The following is an 18,130-nucleotide window of genomic DNA, read 5'->3' as shown; positions in this document are numbered from 1 at the left end:
AGCGCTTTACAGGTTATGGGGACTCCCCTCCACCACCACCAATGTGCAGCATCCACCTGACCTCGGTTTTACATCTCATCCGAAGGACAGCGCCTGTTTACAGTAAAGTGTCCCCGTCACTATACTGGGGCATTAGGACCCACATGGACTGCAGGGTGAGCACCCCCTGCTGGCCCCACTAACACCTCTTCCAGCAGAAACCTTAGTTTTTTCCATCCAGGTACTGACCAGGCTCATACCTACTTAGCTTCAGTGGGTTGCCATTTGTGAGTTGCAGAGTGATATTACATTGCAGAATCCCTTAATCACTTAAGCTAACAGGCCATAGGCCCCCAACAGAATTCAAATACACCACTGAATGCTTTTAAACTTACCATCACTTGTTTTATTGGGGCACTTTATTATTTTTTTTAATGAATTTGATACTAATCCTAAAAATTAAGCACTTACTTGGTCCAGCCTATGAGATTCAAGTGTGAGAACATTAACCTTAAGATACCAGCTTTCATTCAGTTCATCAAGTAAATAACTGAGGTAAATTATCTCCTGTAGTGTGGGCTATTTTTGCTACCTTCCAAGCTAATTTCTCTCACAATATGTTCTATATTCAAAATCCAGGCATCACATAGTGAAAACAATTTTGAGACTAAGTGCTAAGATAAATTGAACAGAACATTATTGTTGGATTCTTCATCAGACAAAAATACTTGAGAATAAAACACTAACATAATGCTTCAAGTCTAGTAAATGTTTTTTTTATTTTAAAAAGATATATCCATATATTTTATATACAGTATATAGACTTTCTGTGTGTGTGACTTTCTTGAAAAGTTTTTAAATTTTAATATTTTCAAACACTAAACTGCTTTAAATGATTAATAGTTTTGTCTATTGAACAGAAAATAAATCCAGTTATCGACAATAGTACTTGACCAGTTCTGACAGCCCTCTGGCAACCTGTGTTTCTTATTATAGATGCACCATGCAAACTTTAATTTTTGCTCAAATAAATAATACATGACAGTGGCATGTGTCCAGTTTATATGCAGAACCAGACTAATTGTAAGCCATGCTTGACTAAGTGATATAATTTATTTTGTACTACAGCAGCATTACCTGTAGCATTATTACTAATAAACTAGCATTTCTTCAACAGTTATATTAATATACAGTATTTTTGCCACTCACATATAATTTAACTTGATGTATGGTCAGTGAGATCAAGTTAGGAGACAATAGGTTCTACTAAACAAACTTCCATGTTTTTGAATGGAAGAGAATCATTGTATATCAATCCTGAGGATTCAGATGAAGATTTATAAATAAAACTCAACATCATTAGATTAATATAACAGTTTATTATTTTTTAAATATAAATGAAAAATGGAGTACATAAATATGTACATAACTCTGGGACACCTCTAGTCCTCCTTTGGGCAAAGTCTGTGTAGTTTATTTACGTTCAGAAGACATCTTCCCAGAAGACCCCAAGAACTTGTCAGGAAGTTGAAAACAGGTTTCCCGTGCAAAGGCAAGCCACAATACAAAGTGAACATAAGATTGACTCCAACACAATAAATTACTGTTTGTCCTGTTTTCACACTTTCCTCTGCTGGCCAAAGGTCCACTTAGTCCTATAAAAAAAAGAACAAATTGGAGAGTGTGGTAAAGATACAAAGAAAGTTCAGATGCCTGGAAGCAGCTAAATTAATTTTAAACAACAGCCATATTTTTGATTAAAGGATGGATATGATAATAAACTTCATTGAAAATGTGTATTATTTTCCTCACATGTACAGATTCTCAATATGATAATTCACTGCATTACAATTGTATATAAAGGTCTTTAAGCTCAATAATGTTTTTTTCCTGTTCCTGAGCATAGCAGTGAAATCAAATGCATCTCAGAAAAAATGTAAAAAAAAAGTAATAGTAAACACCAACCTTTTCAGTGAATAACAAATAAATAATTCACATGTAATAGCTATTGTGACTCAAGGTAGACAGAATGCATTTTATGTCACATTTCATTTAGGTCATGAGTTACTAATGATTCAATGATAATGACCCCATTATACAACATTATCATTCTTTATTCAGAACCCTGGAGATGACCTTTAAAAATAAGATATCCTGTGGCATTAGTAACTTACTACCTTCACAGTTAACCTACTATACCTTCACAGTTGTCTCTTTCTCTTCACATACATCTTTCTCCTGTGGTGGAAAAGCAGATTAATGAGGCAGAAATACCAGAAAATATATACTGTATATATAGTTACATTTATAGTCAATATATCTCTAAACAGTATAAAAGTGGAGATCAAACCAGAAGCTTGGAAGCTAACCCTTAGGCTTATACTATGTTTCGTTATACTGAACAAGCAGTTTTCTTTAGTCATTCAATTCATTCTGCTCACTTATTGTTTGCAAAAAACAAGATGTTTATAAGCAATGAAAGAATGATGCACTATAGTTTGAATAAGAAAAGCAAGATAACATTAAGCTCATGTAGTATTAGTGGTATAGCATGCACTTAATACAGTGTTTTTGTTCATGGAAGCACCATTCCTGTTGATGGAAGGATTATTGATTATCTTACATAACAGTAGTTTTGTAAAGAATTTAAAGATCTATTTATAGAGTGTAAGAGCTAAGGTCTACACAGCTATTTTTGTGCTTCTGCACAAAATGAAAAGAGGTAGGCAGTTTGACTTCCAAGAAAACAGCAGCATGAGGATATAAACTGTTAGAAACTGTCACTCTTTAATGGAAAGTAAAATGTCCTTGCTTTGGCATGACCCACATCATTAACATTTTTACGCTGCTTCTTCAGAATCTTTTTATGTCCCTTACCATGTTGACTTTGGATTTCTCCTCCTCTTTCTCCCTCTTTTTGACCTCGGCCTCCACCACCTCGAAGAACTCCTTCTCGGCCCGTGCAATGAGGTCCTCCGCGCTCTCCTCCGTGTCCACCTCCTTGCTCTCCTCCTCCTTGCCCTGCTCGGAGCGGCTGCGCTCCTTCAGTCGCATCTCGCGGTGCCGTGCCTCCAGGATCTTTTCACGCTTGGTTTCCCTCTCAAACATCTGGGTGCAGGAGGAGTGAGCAGGGAGGGGAGAAGCACAGCTGATATTGATACATTATTTTCGATGATCTTGGATCAACATTCTACTTTAAAATACTATTGCAGAAGGATATACTTTCAAAAAAACCGAGTCAGCTCAGTTTCAAACACACATGAATATTATTGGAGCCTTTAAAATTGTTCCTACCGCAGTGGCCAGTGCCTTCTCATTTCTCTGCAGACTACACAGGCCAGAGGAGATCTCCAGCAGTGTGGCTGTTCCCTGCTGGGAGCCACAGGCCAGGAACCTCCCATTGTCCTGCACTCGCAGGCTGTACAGGGCCTCATCACACACCTGCCAACAAAGCACACAGCTCAGGCCTATTGCGAAACATCTGACAGTGATCTATTGAAGGTCTATCTTTAGCACATCCATAATATTGAACCCTCTCACAATCCTTACAGAGAACCACCATCAACGTTTTTATTGCTAGCAGTGTTCAGGGCAGAAGCCATATAGATTATCGGGTCTAGTTTATATTTAGTTCACTATTATGTGCTACTTTACTTTAAGACTGAGAGATTTGTTTTACTAATCTTGTCCACATTCAAGATGAAAATAAAAAATAATGAAAACCATTACAGAAGTAAACATAACTTGGAGAAGAATAAAATGTACTTAAATTTGAAGATATCAAAAATCAACATGATCTCCTTCCATATAAAAGGGTTGAGATTAAGTTGGATAGATTAATTTTCACAGACTTACTTTTATACTGAGTGTGGGGTCATTCTGTTTGAACAGGAAGTCCCACACGTCCAGTGTACCATCCATCTTGATTGTAAAGAACACAGAGGGCCTGACTGGACTCCAGCACCCATCAGTCAGATAAGCCATGTGATACCTAAAGGTAAAGGAATTTGAGTGAACTAGAAGTTAACCAGAGAATACAGGATCAAAAACAGATGACTGCTGGCACCCTGTGGAGAAAAGGAGCAAATGCAGTACTGCTCTGCTGACATACTGTATAAAGCCTGGATTGATATGAATGGGGATTCCAGCTACTTTAACAATAATGTAAATTCTGAAGCAGTTAATTTCAGTACCACAAATGTCTTCAAATAGCAAGGGTATTTGAACTATCAAAACATCTAAAACTGTTCTAGGTTTATTAAAGACTTTAAAGCCTTTCATTCAGGACATCCGTATAAAAAATAATGTAAGTCTTAAAAAACAGACAGCAGACAAATTACATAAAAAAATTAACAGCTTAATCACCAGATGTGAAGTATTTGAATGAAAGTGATAGCAAAAATAAAACATGATCTTAACTTTCACACTGCTAAGTTATTGTATAGATATGATTAGTTTTACTTAACATGCAACTTCTCCGTGTAAATATTCTGCAAATGTTCGGTTTGGCTGAAATGAGAGGTCTTTTAAGACCTACAGTATATACAAAACCTGATGTCCAGAGGCTTCTTACTTGGTCCACATGATCGAAGACTCCTTGATATCCTCGGACCAGATACGTGCCGTCCAGTCTGCTACAGTCAGGAAGTTCTTCGGAAAGAAGGGGTTTCGCTGCAGGGAGTAGATTGGCCCATGATGGCCGCTGTAGGTACACACAATCTTCTCTGCTGGAGTCTTGGCTTTCCGATTGCATGACACAACGAGCCCCTGCTCTGTTCCCACCATAAACTTTGTGGGCTGAGTGAACAAATAGAAAAAGAAAGCAATGTACAAATTAAACCATTGAGAACTTCCTTCTATGCTAAATATTCTGTTTATAAACACATATGTTTAATTTTATATGGCTCTTCAGAGTGGTTATTTTTATGTTTTCTCAGTATTGTTCATACAAAGCTAACATGACTATTTTTGTAAAGAAGATGATGTGAAGTGCATTATGAAGAAATACTCTAAATACTGTACAAAACACTTAATGGTGAGAACTTTAAATGGGTGAAGTAAAGCTGAGTGAGTCTCACCATAGTAGTTTCAAACTCTAGAGAGATGGCTCCAAGCGCATTGTCCAGATTTCCCTTTTTAGTAGGGTCAAGTACCAGTCTCTCTGTGGGTTCATTCAGCTTTCGGATGTCCCACCAAAGAACCTGCCAGGAACAAATAACATTACTGGAATAAGGATCAGAAATAATTCTGATGTTTGGCTGATTTTCTGCAGCATCTGTAAACCTGATGCATTTTTTTAGCATTTGCTCTTAATGTAAGTTGGAAAAAGTATTATTTCTCAATCTGTGTTAGTAAACATTATCATCACAAATGTTTTAAATCAAAACCATTGCTTACTACAGTTACACACAACATAAATTACAGATAAAGAATATGAGGGCACCTGGCCATCTGTGGAGGCTGAGAAGGCATCCGTTCCTGTCTTTGACTGCAGCCAGATGACTTTATAGACAGGGTCTCTGTGGCTGTGTTCAATGGTGGACATTTCCACTGGATGACTGCCTTTACGTGTGTCCCAGTAAGCTGCTCAGAAACAAGCTGGATATGTGCAACTCAACCTTTACTTTTAAATATTTTTGAAAACATAATGAAACCTTTCAAGCATGGGTAGCATCAATGTATCAATGATGAAACACATGTTAATCCTACAAAACATGATAAATTATTAGATGGATCAGCAATTGTGAATAACATACAGTACTGTTCATATGAAATTCATAACAAAATACATGAAAACCTGCATTATGTTTTTAAACCTGAATATTCTGTGCTATTTATAGTAGATTAAAAATGCATGCGCTTTGTAAGCACTGAATACAAAAGAAAGACCTCCATAAAACTATCTCACCTATTTGCCCATTATAACAACCCCCAACCAAAATGTGTGAATCTTTAGGGTTGTACTCCAGACAGACTAGTGGTGACACAGGCTTAAGGACCATCTCTGGTTTGTTGGGATTCTCTGTAAGATAGAAGCAGAGGAAGGTTACATACTAGAAAACACAGCTGTACTTTAGCTATTTTGTTATATTGTGTTATATTGTTGTATTGTGTCCTTGATTAGATTGTCATTTTTTCCTACAACCACCACTTAATAATAATTGATTAGGTAACCTGGTTTTCTCTGAAGATCTCAAATCCCAGGACTGACCATGCCTAGCCTCCTTAGCTTCAGACATCTGACCAGGTTAGGCCAAAAGGCGGTAATGATGTTGTCAATAACTCAGCATTTGACTCAGCATTTGACATACAAGTAAAGAGTAAGCCTTGAACCAGCTGTAAACACATGAATGTTTTAGTTTTTGAAATTGGATGTGGGATGTATTCTATTATTTCATTGTTAGGGGTGAGACATATCTTTTCTGCAGTTAATTTGATACACAAAGTCCTCCTCACCAATGTCCCATATATAGGAGTCAAAGCTCATGTCTTTGGTTGCTCGCTGAAACTCCAGAGAGGAGTAGGCAACTGCTAGTTTTCGGCTGCCATCTGGGTGCCAGGAGAGGCCTGTGGCAGTGCGCTTGATCTCATTTGGATCCCTATCAATTGAAAACATAGAAAACATAATGAAAGAATGAAAAATCAACTACTACAGTACACAAATTTGATACTTGTTCTTCAAAATCACTGAAACTCTCTTAGTGTAGTGTGCAGTTTACCTTATAGTACAATACATGTTATTAAAGATTATACCTCCCATTCTCTATAGCTGTTATTATATCATCAATATAATGAATAATATTATTACCTGAAAACATTGATAGTTTTTGCTGAAGGTTGCTCTTCTGTCTCTTCTAATATCTCCTCCTCTTCATAATACTCCTCGTAGATATCAATGGCATTGTTCTGTTTGATGCAGTGTTCCATTGCCTATTGTAAAGAGATAATAGTAGTTTATTACACCTAATTTTTAATATGTTTGTACAACAATAGACTAATACATACTTAACTCACAATATCAGTACATAGTCTTAGGTGCAGTGATGTACTTTATAACACTTATAAAAAACATTATCTTCTAGTGACAGACAAATGTTCTTTCATCCAACCACACTTGACAATAACAATGCTATTTCATGCATTCTGACCAGCAGGTCTGTGGGGCAAAATTGAAAATCTGTATTATTTTCCCCAACCAGAATTTACCCCGAGCACCAGTACTCACGCTGCCCAGCTGCATGATGGTGTTGACATAATTCTCGTCTTTCTCCACCTTCTTTCTGTACCGGATGGTTTGTTCCATTTCTTGGGGGTTAACATCCTTTGGCCAGCCCCCCTCTACATGGTTTATGCCTCGGGTTTCTGATTCGAACCGCTCTGTATTCACCTAACAAAAGCCAAGCATCACAGTTTTTAAAACAGACTTCATTGTTTGGTCTGTGCTCAGAGGGTGCTAGTGGTTTGTATTTTTTGGATTCAAAAATTGTTTTGCAAAGATAAAAGACATTAGTCAGTAGGAAAGGACTCTGAAGGCACCATGCAAGAGGGGTGTAATCACTACACCAACCTAAAGGCTGAAGGCGTTAAGTCAGTTTGAATTATATAGTGGGACATGCTGAACCATATCGTATTTGCAGCTAAATAGATGGTTTCAGCTAAGAGTGTGTAGTAATTTCCTAGTTTTGTCAATATCCTTCCCAGTGTTCCCAGTCTGAACTTGAAAACCTTCCTCTTCTGCTGTTTCTGCATTTTGTCATAATCTGTGCAAGACTGTTTCTTCATTGGCAGCCAAAGCACAATGAGAACACTAAAAGCAAGGCCTCCAAAGATGTGAAACGCACTCATCCTTAACAAAAGCAAAGACAGACCTCGTGTTCGGACATCTCCTGGGTGCATTGTGTGGGGGTGTCGCAGGGGTTTCTCTCGATGAAATTGACCGCCAGGCTGGGATCAGGAAGAATGTCCACATGCAGCTCTGCTGGACGGTCTGAAAAGTTACACTGCCGGCCAAACTCGCTGCGCTTTTTCGTATACACGTATACTATCTCCATGGTGCTTACTGGACATACAAAACACAGTAATATTACATTCCTGTTAGCTTAAAACAACTGATTAAGAAATCAGAGAAAGAAAATTGGCAACCAAATGGCCTTTAATTTAATACTGAATCAGTCTCCTTAACATTTTAGAGAAGAGTAATGTACTGTACCTTCATTTTTAAAGGTCATTGGACAATAAATATATTCATGAGGCAAAAAGGGTAGTTTGAAGGTTTATACATCATATAGAATGTTTATTTTTCACTTATGAGCACAGGGAGATATTTCATTGTAGATAAGCAACTAAAATAACTGCTTCGTGATTAATACCACATTAAAAGGGTAATAGCACCTGTAATGACAGCGGGCCATTCTCATTAGAATCATAATCCGTACTCGTATAATCCCGATTGAGGGCGCAGGAACACAAATTTGCACTAGGGAATATTTATTTTTTTAAAAAAACTGTAGTCCTCGACAAAACAGCTATACAGCTGTTAAAATATAATTAATTTGGTCAACATCATACTAATATATTAACATATGAAGATACAGATAAAACAAATCATTCCATGATTCCCTAACGATCAACACCACATAAACATCTATGAAGTACTGTAAATTAACAAATTGTAAAAATGAAAAAAGGGTTTTCAAGACTTTCCAAGTGTAAGGACCATGTCAGAATAACAACTGTATACTCAAAACATTTAACCGTTGAATTATAACTCAGCGTTTCTCGGTTTTACTTTGTAATATGGATAGCAGCAATAGAGCATTTAGGTGGGGGCCTGGTCCGAGTCAAGTTTAGAGAGCACTAACAACAGTATTTCTCACTCACACTCATCTGCAATCACTCTCATACCTGGTCTGCTGGGTGACTTATTGTGCTGTAATTTCTTTTTCCAGTATTTCTTTTCGTTTTTAGGTGTTTTCTTCTCAGTATCTCGAGTCCGGGAGTAAACAGCTCTAGCTGCAGTTTACCGTCTCCTAGCAACAGTTCCACCCTCAAGTACACGTTTCTGGTCACGCCGTGCGAGCGTCTCCTCTCTGGCATTATATATGATTCGGTCTTTTTCACAAGTATCCTAAATTAATTCAGCAAACGAAGACGAAATGTTAAATTCATTTTTAAAATATAATCTAAATACAATTTTTAATTGCGTTTCTACTTTTCAAAATAAACCTTTTGCAACGGTGTTCAGCTAAAACTTACAGTAGTAGTCAGAACTGCGTTTGTAACTACTGTACCACACATGTTACTTTATTTTTGGTTAATCGATAGACCATCATGACAATTACAAATTGGTTGTAATAGAGTCTTTACGTCAGGTATCGTTAAACGTGTTCATAGACACGGAATTATGTTTCATAGCTGTGTATTATTTCAATTATTTGCTAAAAGACAACACGTTACTTTTTACTGGCCTTTTCTCAGTGTTAATAATTACTACTTTAAAAAAAACGATTTGCTGGTTTATAGGGTCTCCAGACACTGCTTTCAGCAAGTTATTCAGGAATGAAACATCACTCAAATAAGTCATTGCTGCGATAGACTGAGTAAAACTCAGTAAAAATATTATTTTAGGAGAACGGGCAATAGAGGTTCTAGGTCTTGCAAAGGTTTGTAATAGTTGGTCCAAGGTATTAATCAGCGCATGTTTCTTTTCTCTAGGTCAGATTTCTGTTAATTGACTGCCTGTATCGTCCATCAAGCTAATGTATTGTAATTCATGTGGGTAGCTGCGTCAGCATGCGTAGGCTACAATAGGGCAAGACTTACACCCGAAACGTTGTTTTTTCTTTCTTCTCTTTTCAGCATGGAATAAACCTATTGTTCTAATGTACTGTAAACCTACTGTCATCAGCCGAACTTGTCAAATTGCTACAGTAAATAACTACAACACCAAGCCTTAAATCCTTAAATGTTTTGAGACAGTCCTGCCTTAATTGCCTCACACATGCACACAGAAAAAAAAAACCATCAGAGAAACCGTTTTAAAAGTTTTTATTATTATTGCCCCTCCTGTGGGGGCGTAATACATAAAAATAAAGCACCACTCTCAACGACTGCAGACGGTGCCGCGATGGAACAAGTTTACATGCAGCAAAAAAAAAAAGAAAAAATACCACGACGGCGCTAAGGATAAAAAAACATACCTATATTGAGTCAAACATTATCAGACACGGAAGAGGCAAACAAGATTTGATCGGGGTGAAGGGGCTAGTTCTGCGTTTTCTCCCGTGGAAGACGTACAGTACAGTATTAGCAACATTAGTATCGTTAGTATCCCCGTCAGATTGGCCCAATTTGCCGTGCTTTTATCAATGCCTTTAAAGTACTGGCATAACAGTTGTATGCAAACCACATTGGAAAAGCTAGAAACTGGCACACAAGAGAAAGAGCACTTGTAGCAGCTCAGGCTGAATTGTAACCTTCCCCTTAAGACCCCATTTTGAAAGCACACTGACACAGTGCCATTTGAGTTTGATTGGGATTTCCTGATCTCTTCTCTTCATATATCCAGTTGTACGTTCTCAAGTCCTATTTTATTACAGAACACAGAATCAGTAAATTATTTAATTTTGTTAGAAATCTGTGGTCCTAGAATGAAAGAACTGATGCACTTTGTGAAGGAGAAAACATCAGCCTGCCCCAGAATCAAATGACTAAAATCAGAGTTCCTGGCAAGCATGTGCCAGCCCTCATTCAGTTACAATATACAGCAGATGCCTAACCACTTGTGACACATGAACATACAAAATGCAGTTATTATACATTTTATGTACAGAAACAAAAATCATCATAATGGTCTGGAACAAATTTGAACACTTCAGCATCCAATCAACATTAGGAAACCCGGCTTTCCCAGACTAACCCACTAAAAGTTAAACCTTCCACTAGTGTAAGATTCTGAGCTAAGGCTCCAGAATTGAGGCTTGTGGCTTGAGTTTCAGCTCTCGTGTGCTCAGTATTTAATTTGTCAAGGTGATGTATACAGGTTTTTTTTAAAAAAAAGGAAAACCGTTGTGCAAAGCGAGAGTCTGCGGCCACTTTTGGAAAATGTACAGTACTTCCATTGTAGCTCTACAATAACATGAGGGGGTGATGTGTGTGAGACTGGGCATGTATTGCAATCACTCTCGGGACAAAATGTGGTAACACATCCCCACAAATTTAGTGACCCCTGGTAAATAATATCATGCATCTCCACAATTTAAATTACTATTTTTTCTACCTGCTTCTTCTAATTCAGAGTCACAGGGGAGCCGGGGCCTATCCCAGCAGGCAATGGGTGTAAGCAGAGTACACCCCCGACAGGACTTGTAACAAATATTCGTTTTAATCTAAAAGTGCTAAACAACTTTGTTTTAGGTCTATTTTCACTCTGGGTGATTACCTACTGTATATGGGACATCCTGCCTAAGAAAGGAAAACAAATCTGTGCAAGTCTGCATGACTACTGCCTTGCATGAACTGAGACTCGAAGGCTCTAGGATACAAAGGATTGCTGGTCCCTGTTCCAGTTACAAGACCTCCATTATGGTCACCAACTGCACTGTGCTTCAATGCGTTCAACAGCTATGCACAGACAGTGGTAGAACACCGGGCAGTAAATTGTGTGGAAAGTGAAAAGTGTGGAAGACCACAGTTCTTTAGGATCTCAAGTCTGTACAGTGAGTATACAGGTTAAAGAAATTCAAAATCTCACTATTTGTAGGAAGCCTGTTCACCCTTTCCCTTACCTTGTCTTTACATTTTACAGACTACCATTGTCTGGAATTAGCAGTAAATATACAGTACAGGCTTTGAAAACCTTCCTATTGCATTGTTTCTCACTGTGGGGGGATACATTCTGACAGGGCATTCGAAAGGCCTAAAGGAGGAGATGAAGAGAGAAGCAAAGGATTATCGAGAAATGTAACAGTCGTGTAGCTTCTCAGCTGAAGAAGCAGAGGAAGGAAAGTAGAGATGGAAAGAGGATGCTCATTTAAAAGCTGTAATTTCTAATATTCTGCCCCAAATACCTAAAACGCGCCGATCTGCAAGTTTTGATCAGACACAAAAAGACAAAAAATCTATCCATTCCCCCCCCCAGTAAAATCAGATGGAAGCACTGACTCTCTCTATATGAAAGACAGAAAATAGGATTCTGCATTGTCTGGTCCACCCTGAATCCATGTTCAAACTGAGGATAGGTGAAGAAAACAAAAACATTTCTATAATGGCACAAAACGCCATTGCTATTGTTAAACAATTACAATATGTCAAGTTCCAGCTTTTTAACAGGCTTTTTATTTTTTACTTCAGATCACCCATTTCTTCTCTTTGTACCATTCTTTGGCACAGAATTTGACGCTTTCAGAAATTTCACATTGACATTGAATTTCTCAAATATGAAGCAGTTAAAAATATCAGACTATATGTGAAAAATGCAGCTGTGTGTCCAGTCAAAGAATGTCTTAACTTTTGTTGATATATAAATAACACTTGTTGAACATTTAGCTTTGTGGCTTCAGGGGGAGGAAAACAGAACACCTCTTTTGTGGAGTTATATATTTGATGCTAAGTGTTTGTGTGCCTTCAAGTGGCCAGGAATGGTTTTAGAAGAAATGTACTGCGAGTCCGGCTTCCAAACTGGTACCTAACATTCATTTGTTTCGTTCAAGGCATGTGAGAATGGCATGAGGACTCTCTCCCTTGTGCAGCCATGCTTGTGCATGCTGGAGAGAGAACAGACACTCAGTGCAGATTCCATTTCAACAGTGTTGTTGGCAAAGCAATGCCACACACTGCGACACTGGGCGGATTCCTTAGCCATGGAGGTGTAGGAGGGGAAAATGGGAATCTAAGCCTGAAAATCATTCCCAAAATGCCTTGTCTGGTCATCAGTCATAGACAGGTAGGCAGCCCTCATGCTGGGAGAGTACTGAGGAGGAAGAGAGAGAGAGAAAACAGTTTCATTTATGCATTCATTTGACACCTGATTATTATCTGTGCAGAGCTGTTTTATGTCAATGCTTTCGCCACACTGTTATTCCTCCAAATTTTAAATCCTTATTTCCATGTTTTACACCGTAAGGTGGAAGCAACTGGAGCCTGTATCAAACTCATCTTTGGTATCAATGTATGGCAAATCTCCACAACAAAATGAAACTGGGAATTTAAGAGATGTGACGTTTAATTTTTTTTTGAGAAAAATAAAATTGTCGTTTTTTTTTCATTTTGGTGAGTAAACATGTTGGATAACACTACTTTTATGACAAAATGAATTGTAAGCCTGTATTTTATTCATTAGTAAAGCCTGAAATTCTAATTCAACATACTGTATTAACATGTGACACAGCTACCCTAGATGGTAGCTCTGTTGGGTTTTGCCTTATTTCTGCCCAGTGATTGGTGGAAGGTTTGAAGTTTAATCTCTGGCCAAGAAGAAATAATAACTTAACAACATGGACTGCAAGGAACAAATTCTAATTATTTACTTATACTTTACAACTCAATAAAAGGTATATTTTTATTTTGAAATATTTCAGTAATGATAATTACCATACGAGTCAGAAGGTGATTCCAGTTTTAGAACACCTTTTTATTCCAAAGATGCAATGGAACTTGCATAATGCTTAAAAGCCCTTAGTTTTCAAATGCAAATGAAATACAGAAGTACCTTTCTTTTGCCTGTGAACATCTGCATTAAGTATAGTTTGGTGGGCGTTTTTGAATTGAAACAGATGAAAGGAAATAGATGTGTTAAAGGCACTTGGGGTACCTTTAAAGTCTGGGATGCCATCTTGAAATATTCCACAACACAAAAGAGAGGCCACTTCTGCACCCAGTACAAAGACCTTCACTCTTTTCAACAAGAATTCTTGTCAAAAACATATGCACTTTTAACTATATACTGTACTTGCCCTTACAAATAAAAGTTTTTAAGATTAAGGTCTGAAGTAGGACTGTGCATTGTTGAATATCAATTCTATAGCAACAGATGACAGAAAACACAGGAAACTAGTCATGCATAAGCCTGTGACAGTTACTATAGAACTGTTGAAAATGCAGGAGTCATGCAAGTCCTGGACACTGAGTCCTACATCAGAGATCGCTGCTGCTTTCTTAAAAGAGTTCAGAGAACACTTCTGTAAAGGTGAAAACTTACCCTCTCAGTCTCCAGATAAAAAAAAATAACCCAAATTGTAAACAAAAGTAGACCAAAGGTTTTTTTGAAAAAAACATGCAGAACTATGAGATGGAAACATGACTGCACTGCACGATGAGGTGAAGTCAGAACAATGGATTTAGAAAGAGTGGAAAAATTAGTAACTCAAACGGTGCACTTGGAGTGAGACAAAGAAATCCAGAGAAAACTTACTCTTTTTGTAAAATGGCTGAGAGTTTAGCTCCAAAAAAGTCGAAAAATAAAAACAAAGAAACAAACAAAGAAGCTATTAGCTGAAAATATAAAAAGCTGCTTTGCAGAGGGAGGGAGAAAGACAGAGGCAGGGCATGAACTGGGATGGGGTGGCAGGAAAAAAACGAAGATATCGGGAGAATCTTTTGGGACATGTCAGAGCCAATGTGAGACTGATTCTGGTTTGCATGTGAAATGGCTCATATTCATGGTGTCAAAGAGTGGGCACTGATCTTGGCACTGCCAGGATAAAAGGAGATAAAAGGCTTTTGCTGTCATGTGAACTTTCCTTTAAGAATTGATTACTTTATAATATAGATCATATATTTTCTGTAAGTTTTCTATTCAAACATTTTCAAGTTTAAGAAAATATTCCGTCCGTCTTGTACACATTTCAAATATATGCTCACAATCTCAAACACAAAGGAGTACAGTACATTAAAATATATAATTGTATATAAAATATATACTGTATATATTTAAATATCATTTTTCCTAAATTCTATTGTATCACCTGATGGTGTTAACTTGGCTGTAATTCTATTTCTTAAAAAGGCAGAAGGTCATCTCCCCCAATTCAACTCTAAATTTTTTGTGCTGTATATTATATATATTTGCATGTTGTGTGATATTTTTTGTTATCATATACACATCTTTCAAGTGATTGTTAAGACGCAAAAAAGTGTAGCACCAGGTCACTAAAAAGGACATTTTAAAAATAAATGGAAAAAACAGAAGAGATGTTCTTTTCCTTGACCACTTAAAAGCACCATTGAGAGACAACTACAGCATATAGTATTCTACTCACAATTAACACGGACATTGCATTTTGTATACTTCGCTATACTGTACATCATTAATTACAGTAGACCGGTGTGTATATATTATATTCACAGACTTTTCCAAACGAGTGGAACAGGAAAGATGATTGCCTCTGTAACCTGGTATTATTCATTTTAATTATTTGTTTTAATCTGTCAAAGACAAGCAATTCAGCAATTGTACCTGTACAGATTCAAAAAGGAAAAGTATAATCGCAATCTCTTTTCTTTCTTTTATCATTTAACACTTTGGAATGACTGGAAATTGCTACATAAGGGAGAGAAGGCACAAACAGCTGTGCATTGAATTTCTGTACACACTGACTAAACTCAGTGTAGGGGCCATTACCGAGTTCTCTACAGACACAGATAAGATCAAAATAAAGAACGCAACAAGCTTACTGGGCGACTGAAACCCTTATCGAGCTGAAAAACGTCTACACTGAGCTGTAACGAGAAACACTCCAAACTATCCTGCATGAGTGTCGGTGAACGGCAGGAGTGAACCCCAGCCTAGATGTAGGTGATGTGTCTAGCTCTGCGACACTAACACGAAGTGAAGAAATGTTCCGTGCAGCAGACGTGAAACAACACAGAAACAGAACGAAACCCAGTCTTGACAATTGCTCGCGTCTCTCCCATTGAAGATACTGCAGTTTGAAAATACGCGACATTCCCTCATGATCATGACCGCGTGCCTTTTAGGATCTACTGTATATGGCTTACATTTTAACAATAAATTAAGCAAAGAAAAAAAATGAGCAGTAGATGAGATGAATATCTCTGAAGGACTGGAATGTGTCTGAAATGCACTCCTTGTGCCTGGGAGTATAATTGAGTGGCGTTTATTGGAACACAGTGTGGTCACAAGAAGGACTTGGCCTCTGGGGCCCAACGCACCGAAGGGGGTGGCGAACCTCTGCCGATCAGCGGGACGTTTTCATAGCGAGGGTTCCCCCCGAACAGCACCGACTGGTTCCTGCGCAGACCAGGAGAGAGAGGAGATTACTACAGCTTCAGAAGCAGCACTGCAATCCCTCAAACCAGAGCCCTAGCTTAACCCAGCATACCCCACCACCAAGCCCTCTTTAGTCCCTCAAACCACTCAAAGACGCCGCATGCCCGTGTTGCACAGCCCTGCTGTCCGGCTGTGGGCGCTCACATGTACTCGGAGACAGGGGCGTTGGAGACGGCCTGGGCCGGGGGGTGCAGGCTGCTCTGACTCCCCATGCTGCTGCTGTAGCTGCAAAAGCTGTGCATCTGCCCTCGCGTGGGATTGTGGGCCGCGATGCGCCGCGCCTGGGGGTTGAACGGGTCTTCCTCGTCGATGTCATCGTACTCCCGATCCCTGAGGGGAGCAGGCACGCCGCGGGGAAAAACAAAGAAGACGCAGATGAACACCTGGACAGCACAAATGTCAGGGAGCCACACAAGGTATGTCACCTGGCTACAGTCCAAAGCGGATTTATGTTTCTGAGAAGTGTCATGGTATCTGACTCTGGAAATCTTTCATCCCCTCTGCAAACTCACTCTCAAACAATGTCGAAAAAGTCTCTTATCTGTAGTGTATTCTCCGCTGTTTTTGTTGGATTGTTGTGTCGGATCCTGCCGTAAAAACTAATTTCCCCCCAGGGGATAAAAAGCTTGAAGTGGAAAAATTGGGGAAAAAAAACAACAAATTGAATTGAGAGCCTCACCTGCTAGCAAAGTGTCTCCAGGCACGAGGGATGGCACACAGCATGGCACAGAAGGCAAGGGCAGCCAGCAGAGAGAAGAGGCTGAGATAGAGAAGGCCTTCCACCCCGTCATAGCACACACCGATCAGTGCATCCAGGTAGTCCTGCCAAGTCCAACACAAACACCGCTTAGCACATGGACACTTCAGTCTGGGGTAAACGGGGCTGAAGAGTTGACAGGCAAGCTTTTTAAGACATAATGTGCATGGCACCACACTCCCATTCAGCCTTGTGTTAACCTGGGGTGAACTGAGATGCTGGGATGAAAGAGAAAGAGCAAAGTTGCAGAAAAACGTTATCTTTCCCAATCACTTTCAAATGATCCCAATAAGGAGTTACTAGGAATTACATTCTCATTCACTCCTGTATTCCGCTTTATTGGTTAAGATACTGATTTCAGCCTGAACTAAAGAACCAAATACCTCCAACCTTGAAGTAACTTAACTGTGGTTAAATCAGGGCTCGAAATGTGGGATGTTTCTGCTCGCTCATGAGGCGTGAGAGATTCGGCCCACCTTGTGCAGACCGCGGCAGTCCAGCAGGGCAGTGAGCTGGTGAAGGCTGGACTCTGAGGAGTTCAACAGGCGCTGGATCCCAAGCAGGTCCTTCTGCAGAACACACACAGGCACGTGGCAATGAGGGAATGGGGAGCAAATGGCAAGATTGATGATGCACGTTTGAACATGCTGAAGTGGGCAACGTGCAAACTGCTCCTGTGCTTACCTCAGCAGTGGGAAATATGGGCACGGAAAACTGGAGCAACCCCTGAATTTGGATCTGCATGGTGGTCAGGGACCTCTGGAAAATAGTCAGGGCCTGCAGAGAAAAACCACACAGGACTGCAATGAGCACTTTCCCCAGCAGGTGGCGCCATCATCCCTCTTAACCACTCTGAACTCTGAGCAACTCCAGTCTGAAATTCCTGGACAACGAACCCCCGCCCATATTCAATTGTATAGTTGTAAGCAGAATGCAGAAAACGAGTATAATGTTTCCAAGGGTTATGCTGTGACATAATTATTATGAAACTGGAAATGAAGGTGAGACACTGGGACAAGGTCCCTCTGCACTTTTGTGATGTACAGTCCTGACAAGAGCGATTTTCTAAAAATAGCAATGTTTATTGACCTTGTTGATGTGCTTAA

The 18,130-nt window shown here is 39.0% G+C and overlaps 2 protein-coding genes across 2 annotated transcripts in view; both read right to left on the bottom strand.

Annotated features, from left to right (window-relative positions):
* Positions 1–1,338: 1,338 nt before the first annotated feature.
* On the bottom strand, positions 1,339–9,133 carry LOC148652758 (dynein axonemal intermediate chain 2-like). Its single transcript, XM_088599885.1, has 14 exons — positions 8,884–9,133; positions 7,848–8,038; positions 7,205–7,366; positions 6,788–6,909; positions 6,436–6,578; positions 5,888–6,001; positions 5,423–5,562; positions 5,058–5,180; positions 4,553–4,776; positions 3,835–3,970; positions 3,274–3,420; positions 2,857–3,087; positions 2,179–2,217; positions 1,339–1,634 (listed from the first exon to the last, which is right to left on the bottom strand). Exons 2-14 carry the CDS (start codon positions 8,028–8,030, stop codon positions 1,629–1,631), a joined length of 1,770 nt encoding a protein of 589 aa, XP_088456011.1. The 5' UTR covers positions 8,031–8,038; positions 8,884–9,133; the 3' UTR covers positions 1,339–1,628.
* An 876-nt stretch (positions 9,134–10,009) lies between these two features.
* The window catches only part of ttyh2 (tweety family member 2), a 52,101-nt gene continuing 43,980 nt past the window's right edge, over positions 10,010–18,130 (bottom strand). Inside the window, exons 9-14 of the mRNA XM_088599884.1 lie at positions 17,709–17,801; positions 17,501–17,593; positions 16,947–17,089; positions 16,412–16,597; positions 16,150–16,228; positions 10,010–12,949 (exon numbers count right to left, since the gene is read on the bottom strand). Of these exons, the coding sequence (XP_088456010.1) occupies positions 12,869–12,949; positions 16,150–16,228; positions 16,412–16,597; positions 16,947–17,089; positions 17,501–17,593; positions 17,709–17,801 (675 nt within the window). The 3' untranslated portion in view covers positions 10,010–12,868. The remainder of the gene's footprint in view (positions 12,950–16,149; positions 16,229–16,411; positions 16,598–16,946; positions 17,090–17,500; positions 17,594–17,708; positions 17,802–18,130) is intronic.

Source organism: Lepisosteus platostomus, chromosome 11, assembly GCF_059453375.1.
Source record: "Lepisosteus platostomus isolate fLepPlt1 chromosome 11, fLepPlt1.hap1, whole genome shotgun sequence".
Taxonomy (NCBI): Eukaryota; Metazoa; Chordata; class Actinopteri; order Semionotiformes; family Lepisosteidae; genus Lepisosteus; species Lepisosteus platostomus.
This window is presented reverse-complemented; position numbering and strand designations above follow the sequence as displayed.

Bases quoted from the DNA above. Each gene is read 5' to 3' on its own strand.
- LOC148652758 (XM_088599885.1), bottom strand. From the start codon at position 8,030: ATGGAGATAGTATACGTGTATACGAAAAAGCGCAGCGAGTTTGGCCGG. The intron at 4,777-5,057 runs GTGAGACTCACT...TTGTTCACTCAG, and splicing joins TAGAGTTTGAAACTACTATG to CCCACAAAGTTTATGGTGGG. The intron at 3,971-4,552 runs GTAAGAAGCCTC...CTTTACCTTTAG, and splicing joins TCTTCGATCATGTGGACCAA to GTATCACATGGCTTATCTGA.